The sequence below is a fragment of the Sturnira hondurensis genome, unplaced genomic scaffold, assembly GCF_014824575.4.
Source record: "Sturnira hondurensis isolate 20B ecotype Veracruz unplaced genomic scaffold, ASM1482457v3 Scaffold0004136, whole genome shotgun sequence".
Classification (NCBI taxonomy): domain Eukaryota; kingdom Metazoa; phylum Chordata; class Mammalia; order Chiroptera; family Phyllostomidae; genus Sturnira; species Sturnira hondurensis.
Window position 1 is genome coordinate 32,978,105 of NW_028076767.1, and position 16,070 is coordinate 32,994,174.

Below are 16,070 nucleotides of genomic sequence, written 5' to 3' on the forward strand. Positions count from 1 at the left end.
AGAGGGCCCAGAAACATGTGAAAAGATGTTCAGCATTACTAACTATCAGAGAGATGCAAATTAAAACGACAATGAGGTACCACTTCACACCAGTCAGAATGGCTGTCATTTACAAATCAACAAACAACAAGTGCTGGTGAGGTTATGGGGAAAACAGAACCCTAGTACTCTGTTGGTGAGAATGCAGACTGGTGCAGCCACTGTAGAAAACAGTATGGGACTTCCTCAGAAAAACTAAAAATGGAACTGCCTTTTGACCCAGCAATTCCACATCTGGGATTATACTCTAAGAATCCTGAAATTCCAATCCAAAAGAACCTACGAACCCCAATGTTCATAGTAGCAAAATTTATAATAGTCAAGTGCTGGAAGCAACCTAAGTGCCCATCAATAAATGAATAGATCAAAAATTCATGGTACATTTACATGATGGAATACTATGCAGCAGAAGGAATGAAGGAGATCTACCCTTTGTGCCAGCATGGATGGAACTGGATAATATGATGCTAAGTGAAATAAGCCAGGTGGTGAAAGGCAAATACCACATGATCTCACCTACAAATGGAACCTAATTAACAAAAATATAACCAGAGACATTGAAACGAAGAACAAATTGACAGTAACCATAGGGGAGGGGGAAGAGAGATAATAGGGGAAAAATGGTGAAGGGTCAAGTCAAAGAATGTATGTAAAGGACTCGTGGACAAAGGCAATGGGGTGGGGGTAGGATTGAGTGTGGAAGGTGGGGGTGGGTGGGGCAGTGGAGAGTGGGAGGGGGAAAATGGGAACAACAGGAGTTGAACAACAATAAAAAATAATATTTCTATTTAAAAAATAAATAAATAAACAATGAGTTACTTTATTGTACAAAGACATAATAAACTGATCCTTAATGTACTAATCAGAGTTCTCCAGATAAACAGAAACAAGGGTTTGGGGAGAAGGAGAAAGGAACTAGGTTTTAAAGAACTAGGAACTGATGCAGTGATTGTGGGTTTGTGGATATCTGTGGGTAGGCTGGTATGCTGAACACCCAGGAGAGATCTGATGATGCAGTCTTAGGGTAGAATTTCTTCTCAGGAAACTCAGTTTTTGCTTCTACAGTTTTCCATGAGGCGTCCTTCGCATGGAGGATCATCGCATCTATTTCAAGGCAACTGATTGTATACATTAATCACATCCACAAAATATCTTCAAATCAACACCTACTTTGGTGTTTGATTAAATAACGGGTTCTATTCTGATTAACATATACAACTAGCCATCAGACTCAGCATAGCTCATTTTTCTAAAAATATTTAAGGAAAAAGTTTTATAGGAATTTGAATATGGTATTGTCATCATGAACATTTTATACATTCAACATAATTAAATTTAGAAAAGTATATCATTTTCTTCGAAGAGTGTCAAACCATTATGAAAAAGTTCACAATAGTACATCAGGTAATAGACTTTGACAATGAGAATTGCACTTTAATTGCTTATTACCCTATTGTATTTTATACTGTGCTAGAAAGTATACTGTAATACATTTACAAAATTAATGAAATCATGCTGGTTGAAAACACCACCATAAAATAGTATATATGGTAAGCATTTTCTTGGAGTCAAAGGGTAATTTAGAATAAGGTAAGACAGATAAACTGGTTTCTGGTTAAAAATTTTAGAAAGGAAAATCAATAAAATTATATTTCTTAGTTTTTGTAGTCATCAATTTAAAAAGTGACAAATCAAGGTATTCATACATGGTTTCTTCATGAATTCTGACTTCAGTACACCACCAATCAAATCTTCTGTTTTTATTTTTTTCTTTCTAGCTGGAGTACTAAAGCTCATAATATTCAGTTAACTGCCTTCTATAGTTATATCTCAGTTAAATAGTATCATTGGAGGAAATTATCCATATTCTATTATCATTACCATTATTAAAATATTACTTTCCATATGCATAATACTTTTAAGTAACTACTTTCCAAATATGCTACATTAACTAAATAAACATGTTTACTGGACATATAAATTAAAGAATAAAATTACATTCAAATTTTATCCTTAAAATGACCAAAACAAGAAGAAGTTACCAAAAATGCCTTTGTCATGAGGGACAGTTTGCAATTTTAAAAGGCAAAAATGCATCACCTTCCATTTAAATGTCTCTTTATTGTTATAGTATTTTTAGATACATGATCGGAAAGCCGCTGTTCAGCACCTCAACCAATATTTAGTAAGTGGATGCTATGGAAAAATACACATATGACAAAAACTTTCTTGAATTCTATTATCTATCTAAAAGTTGGTAAAATGAAGGGCATATTATGTGAAATCATAAAAACAATTCTTTCTTTGATATATAAAACTTGGTTCTCAGAATAAACAAAGAGTAGAAAGTGCCTTCATCAGTCAGGGAGAAAATGTAATTAAATGGAAAACCTATATAACAGTAAAAATAAAGCAATTCAGACAGTAGCAAACTTTAAAGTGCATTCTTTGTTGAATAGCATTTAAACCCATGTATTTTAAAATACATCTTAAAGTTGAAAGCAAATGAAGACCAGCCTTGAATTTTTTTCTGAGCAGACAAAACCAGTTTAGTCATACAGACAAAATTTATTTTTTATTTAATCTTCCTTGTATTTTTTCATTACCATTTAGTCCCCTTATAACTAACCTAGCCTGGATCATTTTTAACTTATGCTTCTGCACATCATAAGCCAAACTTGATTGGTTACCCAAGATTGATATAAGGTAACCACCGAAAAAAGTTTAATTACGAAAAATTACTGTGAAAATAAACAGCCATTGCCTTCTCCCTACTTAAGTTGCATTAAAACTATATACCCCTGGGCCTCATCCATGTTTTGGTTTGAGTGGTGCCAGGTTGAAAACTATCTTATTGGTGTGTACACAACAAACTTTTACCAATTACTACTTACCAGCATACCTGAGATGCATTGGTTTTACTAAGGTTTTCCTGAAATTTGATGGTTCACAGCATCAGACTTGAGATCTAAAGACAATGCCAAGGACTGAGAGAGGTTGGTGAGCAGCCAGGTATTGTACCTACAGAACCTTTTTAACTCCCTGCCTTCTCACCAACCCTGGAGTTTGAGGGAGTCTTGCATCTGAGCTCTGCTCTCTTCCTGTTCTGAGCTCTTCAGCTATATTATGCACACTTGCATTCCATTTCTGTTTGTTGAAGTTTCTTATAAATTGCCATGTTATCTGTAAGGGCAGAAAACCATGATTCCCTGTGTTTTAGGCAGTAGAATTACCAGGCTCCGCACAGATTATTTGTTTTAGATTATCTAAAGGCAGAGATATGTTCCAACTGGTCTAAATCTCCTCTCTCAAAAACTCCAGCTTCTCATACATATACCCACTATGGATTATATTCTGGTACCTTTCTGAAAAACTGGGTGAACTTTCTGATAATTTAGAATTGTAATGGCCACTTTGGTGGAACTTTAGCTTAGCTAAATCCATTTTAAGGGGCACCTTTAAAAGAAAAGATTCTAAAATTTTCAGAGACAATATAATGCACTCTTTGATATGCAGAATGCTCAAAAAACAAAACAACTCCAAAAATAGCTATAAAAGGATCCTTACACCATACAAACAAAAGAAATTGTTACTGTAGGTAGTTAACTACTAATAAGAAAGAAAGCAAAGGGAATTACACATTGAGCTAAATAAATTGAGGAGCAAAACCCTGCTTGCTTAGCCAGGAAGCCATAGCATTTACAGACGCATGCGTACAATCTGGGAGACTGAATTCTAGGAGCACAAGAAATCTGAAAATCTGCCCAGGAGTACTGCTGACCAAACTGTTCTGGGGAGCAGGGAGAGGTGTTTGGCCACAGAGGTCACTCACTCTAACTAGGGGTGGACCCAGCAGAAGCCCCAGGAAGCCTGGGAAGTTGGTTATTTTGAAAAAGCTCCCATTTATAAACCCCAGGGAACAAAGAAGCCCTCTCTCTGTCTCCCCCCTTGCCCTCTCTCTCTCACTAGGTGACCTGCGCTTGCCCAGTTCATTCACATATGTTCTCTCTCACCCAGGAACACATGCAATCATGTGGGTCTAGCAGTCCTGTGGGCCTGTAGCAGACGGAGGGGGCTCCTGAAGCACTGAGCTAGGGGCAGATTTCAACCCGAATAAGCCTTACCACACAACAATCTCCCCTGCATAGATAGGCCCATGATATCTTTCTTGTGATCCCACGGAAGAGCCTGATTTCTACTGACAACAAAATCTTTAGCAAAGCACTGGCCACATATGAGCAAGTAACCTTGACTTAGTCCATCTGCCAAACACAAAATTTGGATCCAACCATTCTTTCAAGTTTTGTACCCAGGCACAGGTAACAAATTTTAAAACAAATGCTATGAGACCTCTATTTCTGTTGTATCTGTCTGTAAATTTATGCATATATATTACAAATATATGATGTTTTTCTACCTTCATGTGGTATTACCAAAATTAAATTGTAAAGAGTACTATTTAACTGGCCTAAAGAAAACTAAGCATTATTTAAATCAAATATACTGTCAGAAATATGGAAACTAACCCAAATGTTTTTCAACTTCACATGAATTATGATAATCTTTGATAAATGAAAGCTAGTTTGTTTGTAGGTTTAATAAAAGCAGGTCAAAATTTGACAACAAGAAAAAACAGCAATATTATGGTGAGCTGTTTGGTGTCTAAACCAAGCATGTTCATTAGAAGCAAGTAATTTAAATAAATGTAAATAAGATAAAAGTTTATACTAAGTTGAACTAAATAATTGATATTCAGTGAATATCCAAATTATTTTCAAATAAGATAAATATTAAATGCCAAACATAAGTTAATTTTTAATGTTTTACAGAGAAACAAAGATATTATATCCATTAATGGAGGGAAAGGATGAAGGGTTTACAAGAACAATTATAAAGGACACGTGGACAATGACAAGGGGGGTTGGAAACAGGGAGGGAGGTGGGGAGGATGGGGTGGTAGGAAGGGATGGAGAGAAAGGCAGAAAACTATACTTGAACAACAATAAAAATGTTTTAAAAAGCCTTTTTTGGCCCTGCCTGGTGTGTCTCAGTGGATTGAGTGCCAGCCTGTGAACCAAAGGGTAGTAGATTGAATTCCCGGTCAGGACACATGCCTGAGTTGCCAGCCAGGTCCCTGGTCGGGGGGTGCCTGTGATGCAATCACACTTGATATTTTCTCTCCTCTCCTTCTCCCTCCCCTTCCCTCTCTTAAAAAAATGTCTTAAAAATAAAAGTAAACTTTTTTCCCACAATGAAAAATTTATTGCACAGGCAGAAATTACTCATACAGACTTTCTATGTAAGTTCCCTAGACTTGGGAAAGGAACAGCACTAGGGAAATCCTGCTTGCCATTGACATCTGTGTAGGGAAGGGTGGCCTGTGTGTCAGACGTTTGTGGACCACCTCATGAGTGCAGTGACACTGTGAAAATTCTGGGTGTGTTGATGTGTTTGCTACAACAACTGTGCATAACACACTGTGGCAAAGAGGCAAATAAGTGGCTGCTGCAATGGGCTGGCCTTTACTGTGGGCAGTTCAGTCGGACAACAATACATAAATAGAGGTTGAAACTCAAGTTGGAAAGTTGGAAGAGTTGAGATTGGAGAAGGCCAGAAGCTGTGTACATCTCTGCTAGCTTTGGGACTGGCAGACAAAGTGGGAGAATATAATAACAATTTGGAAATCTTTGAGAGAGCCATGTTGCAAAACTAGAGGGTCCCTTGTGACTAAAACTGATTAGGATGCTGAAAGGTAGAATCTCTGGGAAAGTGATGAGAATGAAGAGACCCATGTTGTGGTGTTGTGGTGATTAATGAGGAAAGAGATGAAACAAACGTCCCATGCCATCTGACCCCTGATACACAGGAAAACTTTAAATAGCAATTACCCCATAATTCCTAAAAGAAAAGTTACATTTTTTCTCTCCCCTTTGACATTGTAAATCTTGTCATGTCTTTAAAATGTTAAAATGTAGCCTTTCCTGGTGAGGCTCAGTGGATTGAGTGCCAGCCTGCAAACCAAAGGATCACTGGTTCAATTCCCAGTGGGGGCACATGCCTGGGCTGCAGGCCAGGTCCCCAGTCAGGGTCACATGAGAGGCAACCACACATTGATGTTTCTCTCCCTCTCTTTCTCCCTCCCTTCCCCTCTATAAAAATAAATAAATACAAAACATTACAATAAAAGATATAATTAAAAAGATCATAATAGTGAATTGGGTAAGAATTTCTAAAATTTGATAAAAATCTGATAAATTTATAAAACTGTTAACAAAAGATACAGATGAATACAAATTAATTACAACAGACTAAACCAAATGATGAAGATAATTAGTGTTTAAGAATTCATTTAAAGCATTGCTGGCACTTTAATATTTTGTTTTTTAGATTTAAAAGAACTCCTTTTCTCCTCTCTTTAAAACAATCTATAACTCACAGCAACTTGGTAAAGCATTTATTTGCAACAGAAGTTGAAATATCTTTCTCCAGACATGACCTCTTTAGAATTTAGAAACTCTTATTTAATACTCTCATTTTCATGACAATATTTGTATCTGCCTAAGTTTAATAAGAACTATGTACCTAAGTCCAATGAGATCTATCCTCTTTGTAATAGGGCACAACTGGACAAGTTCTTGGTGTCGCTTCTTAGCATCAAGAGCTTTTGAAATCCAATTGGAGATTTTGTATGAAAAGTTCTAGCCAAGCCTATGTGTAAACACTATTTTTGCTGCATTCATGTAAGTAACCAAAACTAGACTTAATCTGCAAACAAATTAACCTTAGCATGGTTATCTTTGATAGAAACAGGGATGAGTATAGAGAGGAAAATTATATTTCAATGATACCCCTTTGTGGATATCAGAGTGTAGTGCTGTTGTCTTTGATGTTTTGATTTCAACCCATAAAATGGACTGAATCCTAAATTCTTCAGATCTCCTCCAATATTTGGTAAGGACTCTTTAAACTAATACTTTTAATTTTCTCCCACTACTTTGACTTGGAATCATTACGAAGCTATATAAAATTGCCTTCTACTCAAAGTCATGCAGGCTAAAGCTGCACAACTTGACATAAACTTTGGAGAAGTTGCCACAACCACTCCTATGTGGACAGTATCCATGCCTGTTGTTAGGTCGCCACTGAGACCGCCAGGGATGTTCAAAGCGCAAATCAGAAAAATCTGTCTGGTTACCATGGCTTGCCTTCACTCCATCTGAAAATGCTTCTAACCTGGCATCTAGAAATTGTCTCAACTGTCTGATCTCCAAACTCAGAAACTGAATTTATAATTTGCTCAAACTATTAACCTTTGTTTTCCTTCTGTCTCTGTAGAAATTCCTCTCATGAAATTACCTGACTGCTCATGCCATATAGATATGGCTTAATTTTCGCGGAAGCTCACCAACAACACAGCCTCCTGAAAGAAAACATCTTCATGTTCATCCTGTCCTAAGTAATAGTGAGGATGTGTTTGCTAATGCATCGTGTTATGCTTATGTAAATAACCTAAATAATTAAAATCCAATTACACATTACCCAAATAATTGTTGATTGACTTAGAAAGGGGAAATCTGAATCTGATTATAAACCACCTGAGTTAATTAATTGATTCAATTTTGACTCCTGGGAATTTCTGCTTTGGGGAAATTGCCAATAGTTGGATATTATTCTCCTTAAAGTCATCATATTAACCTCTCTCATGCATTGTATGCTCTCAAAGGATTTAAATTCCTACAGGCAGCCACTCACATCAAATGTAACCATCAAGGTCAGACAACCGGATGGAAACAATAACCACAGAAATAATGAAGATGGCGACCACACGTCACTCCCGTTTCCCTGTGTGACTAATGGAAACAGCAAGTATGTGATTCTTTAGCTTGACTACATCACCGGTGATGAGCAAAAATACTGCTATTCTGGTTGGTTGTTCTCTCTGTTGGCTGAGAGAATGGCCAACATGGGGGAATAGTCAAATACAAAAACAAATGGAGACCAGCCTGAAAAACACCCTGAGCAGACAAAACCAGTTTAGTCATACAACTTTAATCTGATTTGCCTTGCAAGACTGACTTGAGTTGGGTCATTTCTTTCTTAATCATAAGCAAAACATGAACTATTTCTGAAGGTTTATATGAGGTAACCACTGAAAATTCTAGTAGTATAACCAATCACTGTGAAGGATAAATAGTCACTGATTTTTCACTACATGAGCTGTTTTATAACAATATCCTCCTGAATTTAAAACAAAATTCCATGTTTTGGTTGGAGTGTTCCTGGTTTGCAAACTATTTTTTTGGTTGTGTGAACAATAAACTTTTACTAATTTCTACATCAGATTCTTGAATAATGTCCTTTTATTAAATGTCATTTTGTTATAAACACTGATGAAAAATTCAACCAATCAATTACTGCCAGGGCCACTGTCTGTGTGAAGGGAGTGTATTCTCCCCACATCTGTGTGGATTTCCTCCAGGTACTCTGGTTTCCTCCCATGTGCCTCTTGATGTGTACATCAAGAGGTACACATCAGATGACTTGACATGTCTGAACTGTCTCAGCCTAGGGGAGTGGAGTATGGGTGTGAGTGGTCCTGAGACCCAAGAGCATCCTCTCCACGTGGGGTCCTGCTCCATGTGCTGAGCTGCCAAGACAGGCTCTGGCCAATCAGCACGCTGAGCTGGAATAAGTGGGTTGAAAAATAACAATCTTACTTATTTTCAAAATTTTTAAATGTATGTATAGGTCACATGTATTCCAATGTTTAATATTAAAAATCTTTTGGGTCTTTGCCCTGGCTGGTGTAGCTCAGTGGATTGAGCACGGGCCTGCCAACCAAAGGATTGATTCCCAGTCAGGGCACATGCCTGGGTTGCAGGCCAGTTCCCAGCAGGGGACACATGAGAGGCAACCATACATTGATGTTTCTCTCTCTCTCTCCTTCCCTTCCCCTCTAAAGATACATAAATAAAATCTTTAAAAAAGTGTTTTGGGTCTTTATTTAGAAGTTCAGTGATGTTTTTCTGACCAGAAATATGACATACAAACAGAACTCTTATTTACATAAATTAGCCTATGGTAAAATTGGTTTCATTGTACACCATTTTGTTTGAGTTTGCCATTTCCAAGAACTTACAGACAACATTAAGCAAGGACTTCCTGTACTTCAAAGTTATTGGTTTTACTTCTGTTATTTCTGAACTTTTGATACATGGTGCACACTAAACAAACTACTTCAGCAGATGAATTTGGCCTTGAATACAACATATGAAATCTATGGACTAGATAGTTCTCTAGCCTCTTACTGATCTGTAAAAATGTAATTGCAGTCATCAATAACCTAGAAAATACTGGTACATAACAGTGAAGTAAAGACAAGATATTATACCACTATTTGAATTATAGCTATCAAAAACAACTCAATATTTCATGAACTAACAAGGTGTGTTGCAGTCATGGGTATCACTTGACAATATTTGGCTTAAAATATTGCTTAAAGTTTTAGTAAGTAATAACATAAATAATTTAAAGTTACTTTCCTTGCTTGAATAATGTGCTCTGAAAATGCACAAGCTGCAAAGTTTTGCTAGAATAACAAAACAAGTACAGGAGAAGAATATATGACACCTTACATTCGGAAAAGTGAGACACAAGATGAGCTCTAACTCTGAATATATAATAGTTTAAAACAAACTTGGAAGAATAAATCCTGACTGAGTAAGTGAACAAATTTATAAAGTAGGAAAGATTGGAAATATAGTAGGGTATCATCCTAATTCACCCTCACCCTTGACCTTAGTCAAAGATATTAACCTAACAATGATAATTTTCCATCACTTATTCAGCAATTGATACCTTTAGTCTTACCTACAACCTTAAATATTCCACATAAATGGGTTTCAATGACTGCAGGAATGTTTCAAATTACACTCCCTAGGAAATATAAAAGTGTATGAGGGAATGACATAAAAATAATGTTAGGTAATAATAATTAGAACTAAAGGCCATATAGTAAGTTTCAAAGATATCACCTAATTTTTGTATACCCCAAAGAAAACCCCAGAATATTTTAAACTTTTCAAAATGAATACATATGAAAATGTTCTGAGTGACAAGAAACCTGCAAACATGTCAAAATTTGTGAATACTTTTTCACCACATTAAAAATGAACCTGAGCACCCCTGAACACAACCTAACACACACTGTTTAACACAGAATACTCAGCACAGAGCCTGTGGTACCTAGAATTGGGCACGATCATTGTGGTTTACAACTAAGGCACCTCAATAAATCCAAATGAACTAAAATATATTGAGAACCCATTAACAAATTATTTCTTTTTTTCTCGCCAAAGCTGGTACTTAATGTATTGGAAATACAGGGCAGCCTATAGAAACAATGGTTATTCCAGGCAAATATTACTGATGTTTCCATTGAACAAGAAAAACAAGAAATGAAATAAAATTGAACTCTAATTATTTTGTGAATCAGGCACTATTTCTAAATACCTGGAGGCAAATGGACAAGTAGAATGTTTTCAAAAAATAGGTGACACCAATACCATCTTTTTATCAGTATGAATGTTATCATAAGCAATTCCTACTAATTCCATAATTTAGTACATAAATTATAAAGCAAATATGCCTGGAGTCAGGAAATCTGCATTATAATATTGATTCAATGCATCACTGCTAAACCACCAACCATTCCTTCTGAATTCCATAGTCAATAAAACAGACATAATACTCTTACAAGATACAAAAATGCTAATTGACTAACAGAATATAATGAGCAAAATGGTAATGATTTCCGGAGTTTAGAGGCAAACTCCAAATTCTGTATTAAAAGTGACTAAATTATATTTAAATTCTGTATTAAATATATAATATACATTTAAATGTTTCAAAACACATAATTAGGACAAAGAAATTTTATGGATCAATTGCAAAACAGAAGTATTACAAAATGTCTTTATCCAGTGAACAACTGCATACCAAATGGTAGCTTGCGAAAATCTAAGAAAAAAATGAGTATGAGCAAAAGGTAAACTTAATAATTCTTATTAAACCATACAACTTATTCAGAATATTCTGGAACACTAATTAAATAATAACTTTTTTCTTATTCCATGGAATTAAAACTATATCACAAATATGGTGCTATTTATAACAGAAATCATGGCAAGCATAATGACCTTTCTCTTTGCTTTAAGACATTGCAAAATAGAAATTTGCATATGTTCAGTTAAAATTGTCAAGAGAAATATACTTAAAGGCTTGGGAATAGGGTCAAGATTGACAATAGACAATTTATAAACACTTTTTAAAATTTTGTGTGTGTGAGTGGCACAAAGTGACCTACTGAAAGGACTGTGTATTTTGATAATCTCATCCATATGACTGGCAGGATTACATTCTGGATTTAGGACTACATACAATTAATCAAAGTCAATGAAACTTTTCTTTCACTCTATAAGTAATTTTATTCTTTAAGTAACTTCTAATTTCATGAAATATCATTGTAGGAACAGTTATAGACCACCTTATATGAGTTCAATGGTATATTGAAGACAATAAAATCATTTTTAAGTTTAAATTTAAAAATTTTTCAGAATATCCATTAGTTATCCAGTGATTGAAAATAATTAGAAATTATTTGGAAAAATTAAAATACCTTTTCTCTAAGTGGTTTTACATTGTAAGTTGTAATATTTTGTGAAAAAAAGCACTGGAAATATTAAAATCCTTTTAAGTTAATACACATTTTAAAATGCAAGAATTAAATAATTTTTAAAAGAAAAAATTTAAATATATGAAAATCAAATAGACAAAAAGTAGAAAAGATTTCCATTTTTATTCTATGAAACAGACATTAAAAACACAATAATAATAAATTCTTACCTGAAAATGTACAAAATGTTTATGCATATTTACAATTTTAAAGTAATATTTGTGTTTTTTATAAGGTTGTTAAGTCTGAGAAGTTTTAGGTTCAGTTTTCTGGTTATACCTTATAGTAAGTTTTAGGTAGCAATAAATATCTATAAAGGATGTAAGAATGTTTATAAAGTATAAATGCTCTTTAACAGACAGTGCACTTATAAATAGATTTAGAATCTCTTCTGTTATACTTAAATAATAGACATAAATCTAATTTTCTTTAATAACAAAATCACCAAAAGGTATACAAAACAAACATATTACAACTATTACTTGTAAAGTAATAATTTCAAATATAGTTGGACCTTACATAAAAATCTACATACTTTTTGTTAGTGTAAACTTCTTACCCAGGAAATACATACTTGCTCAGTTTATGAACATAACCTAAAAAGACTAACTATGTATGAAGTCCTGATAAGTTCTTTTATTATAATTAAGACAAATATGATAGGAGCTATTTCTAAACCTTCTTATCTCACTTTGTTGCTTCTGACACTTGTATACATTTAGATTTGTTCATCTCATAAAAGTAGCTGCTTTTTCACACCTATTTTAATGCCAAACCTAGGCTTTAACTTATTCTTTGTTAATATGAGTGATAAAGAATCAATAAATTTCCAACCCACAACAAGCAAATAAGCATAAGCAAGTTTAAAGATTATTAGAAACCAAGGTTGATTTAAGCAGCAAGTTTACCATAATTTTAACAAATTAAGGTTTAGCAAATGTTTTTTTTTCTATGAACTCTGCTGTGCAGTTTTATCACCAATGAAATGAGATCTTATTTTCACTTTTCCCATAAGTGAAACTTGATTTTAAAATAGAAGACGGAACATACTTTTTTTTAAATGAAGGTTCCCCCCCCAAAAAAAATACACCCTTTCCTACACAGTTCAGTTCTCTAAATAGAGCTAGAATAGTCTTAATTCCCTTAGCTGTTGCCTACTGCTCTGAGTAAGATGATGGAACAGTACTTTTACTTTCTTTTGTTCAACAGTAACAACAACCAACAAATTTATCCAGAACAATGATAAAAAGCAACAAACTACCCCTGCTTCTTTGCATCTTAAATGAGCTGAGAGGAATGATCCAACAGATTCATGGGAAAAAGAAAAAATAAATCAAATGCATCACATCAATATCAGAATTCACTGAAAACTTCTGATGAGAACTTTTTATTCTTGAAAAACACATCACAGCACATTGCTTTTTTAAAAATTGTAGAATCGTTTTTAAGATATGCAAAGAAAAATAGATTAAGAATACTGTATTTGAATTTGGGCTGACTGAATCTGTCCATAAACTACAAAAAAAAAGGGGGTGGGGGGAGGGGTGCTGCTTGCTAACAGTTCTAGACTTTAGTGATACACATATTTGCATATTTCCACTTTTTTTTCTGGCTCTACTCTCTTGGCAGTGATTAGCCTAATGAGCCTTCCCTTTGTTTCTTCTTCTTCTTTTTCTTTATTGAAGTGTATACTTCTCTGGAGATACCAATACATGGGAGTCAGTTCTGCAGGGAGGTTTTACAGCTAAGAGAGGATTTGAAAGAAAGTTAATAGCTACAACCTGGCACTATCTCACAGCTCAGCACATCTCCCACCAATCAGGAGTGCTCTTCCTCCTAGGATGCTGAGGCATGTAGCTCTGTGGTCCAGTGAGAACCTCCCAGCGACTGCATGGGCTCTGTTTGTCTAGCATGTTTCCCAGTGGCCCTGATTGTAACCCAAAGCTCGCCCCTCACACTTATCTCCGAGCTCTTTCGAGTGAATAGCTTAAAGTTGACAGCATGGGGGGTCTGGAGTCCCTCTGTTAAGCTTAGTACGGACAACTTCTCACGAGAGAAGTTTGCTAGCAGTCCTTCAGGAGACCGCCGAATACAAACTCCTCCTGAGACCATCACTCAGTCCCGCCACTTGCTCCAAGCCAAGAGCCACATGGCTCTCTGCCTCCATCAGAGACACACACATTCTTATTCACCTTCAGCCTCTTAAGCCGAAAAATGTCCCTGGGTTATTTGGGGTTAGGGGTTTCTCCTTTTCTTTCGTAAGAAAGAAAATTGCTGGCGCAATTTGCTTCAAATGAGAAGACACGGTGGTAATCTTCAGCATTATGGAGTGAGGTGCAGTCCGAAGCGTTGGCTAAGTGTCAACCGAAGCCCTGGATCACAGCTTCCCTAAGATTCTTGCCTTTGCTACGCCTAATTCTCACCCCACGCTCACAAGATAAATAAATGAATGCATTATGAACCTAATTGAAAACCAAATTCAATCGCGACACCCTCAGAATCCCTCAGTAACCTCGATCCTCTAATGCCCTCTTGGGAGAGAGACAGGCAGAGGAAAGGGGAGGAGAGGAGACAACCGAGAGAGAGAGAGAGAGAGAGAGAGAGAGAGAGAGAGAGAGAGAAGAAAGGGAGAGAGAGATTACCAGAGTTTTGTTCCCGTTCTTGCTGAGAGGGCCCCGGAAAACTCCCTTGATGTTGCGAAAGTGTCCGTTGCTGAGATGCGTGGAGCTGATGACAATGTAGTAACACTCCATGGGGCAGCCGCCGCCTCTCCCAGCGCAGCCGCCTCTTCCACCGCAGCCTCCACTTCCACGCACCCTGAGCCCGCAGCCGCAGGGCGCCGGAGCCCGGGGAGGCTGGGCTGGGGACCCGCCGGGAGGGCGGACCGCCGCCTCTCTCGCACGCCCCCGGGAGACTGGCTTACTACACCCCTCTGCCGTGCGCTCCCGGGCTCCACCGCCTCCGCATCCTCGCCGCGCTCTCCCTCTGTCTCTGCCTCTCTCCTAACTCGCCTCGGGGCGCTGCTCCCCACAAGGAGATCGCGGGCGGGGAGGGGCCGGCCGGGCTGCAGAACGGAGCGGAGCCGAGTCAGTGCGAGCGCCGCGGCGGAGCGGAGCTCGGCAGCAGGAGCCGCTCGAGCCGCAGCGGCGGCAGCGGCAGCGGCGGCGGCAGCATCCCCCGCGCTCGGTGCCTGCACTCGGAGTTGCTGCTGCTGGCAGGCATGAGTGTTATTATAGTGAGCGGCGTTGCCGGTCCATTGCACTGAGCCAATGGCAGGGAGCCACTGGGCTGATACTGAGAGCTGTCAGAGGAGTACATCTGTCACCCGCTGCCTCCCTCCGCCCACCACGCCCCCCCCCTCCCCGGCGCCGCCGGGACCCGGTCGCCCGGGTCGGGGAGCGAGTAGGAGCGCGCGGCGAGAGGGACGCCCCCCGCGCGGCGCCGCGGCCGCAGAGGGCCGGAGACCGGAGGCTCCGCGGGCAGGAGGTGGAACGGCCGGCCGCCGAGAAGTGGGAGACTCCCAGAAGGTGGGGGCGGAGGGGAAGACGGAGAGACAGAGATTTCTTGCCTGGCAGTCGGGGTTGGGGGAGGCGGCGAAGGGGGAATAAATAAATTAATAATTCAAATCCCCAAAGCCAATTTCTTCCAACTGCAGCGTATCCAGGCAGGTGCCAGCAGATGCCTCTCGAGAGAGAGTTGTTACCCGTTGGGTTTGGCTTATTTGATTTTATTTGTTTTAATGTATTTTTAGTTGGGAGGCTGGATCCTGTTCAGAATCTTACAGAAAGAAAATGCCCCCCCCCTTCTCCCATTTGTAGAGATCATATGTGCTTGTGTTGGTAGTTTTTTTTTGGGGGGGGAGGGGGAGTTGTAGCGATGCAAGTGGAAGTGGATAGGCAAAAACAGGGGTTCTTGGTTTATGTATTCCTGGACCCAGGTGGCCTTCCCCTCACCCACCTTTCCTGGGAACCTGGGATCTTCCTAATTTGCCAAAGCTGAAGAAAGCTTTGGCGCAAAGAGGCAGCTGCCACAAGCTTGCTTGATATTTCTCTATAGTTCTGTTCTCACTACAGAGAGTGGTAGCGGGGGGGGGGGGGGGGAAGCGTTCGCCTTGGAAGCGACCACCGGAATGGAAAATCTCCTGCAAAGGAACTAATGGGCCGTTTTAGGGAAAATAGAAAATGGGGTCTGGAGTGTTCGGTTCCCTAAAGACAGGTTTTCCAGCTGATTTTTAAGGGACCAAGGAAGCCATAGGCCTGGATGTGCCCTGCCACCCTCCCTGTCACCCAGCTGATTC

The 16,070-nt window shown here is 38.2% G+C and overlaps 1 protein-coding gene across 1 annotated transcript in view; it reads right to left on the bottom strand.

Moving 5' to 3' along the window:
- Positions 1 to 14,585, bottom strand: part of ZNF804A (zinc finger protein 804A) — a 279,643-nt gene extending 265,058 nt beyond the window's left edge. Inside the window, exon 1 of the mRNA XM_037044327.1 lies at positions 14,416 to 14,585. Coding sequence (XP_036900222.1) covers positions 14,416 to 14,526 — 111 coding nt within the window. The 5' untranslated portion in view covers positions 14,527 to 14,585. The remainder of the gene's footprint in view (positions 1 to 14,415) is intronic.
- Between the last annotated feature and the right edge of the window lie 1,485 nt (positions 14,586 to 16,070).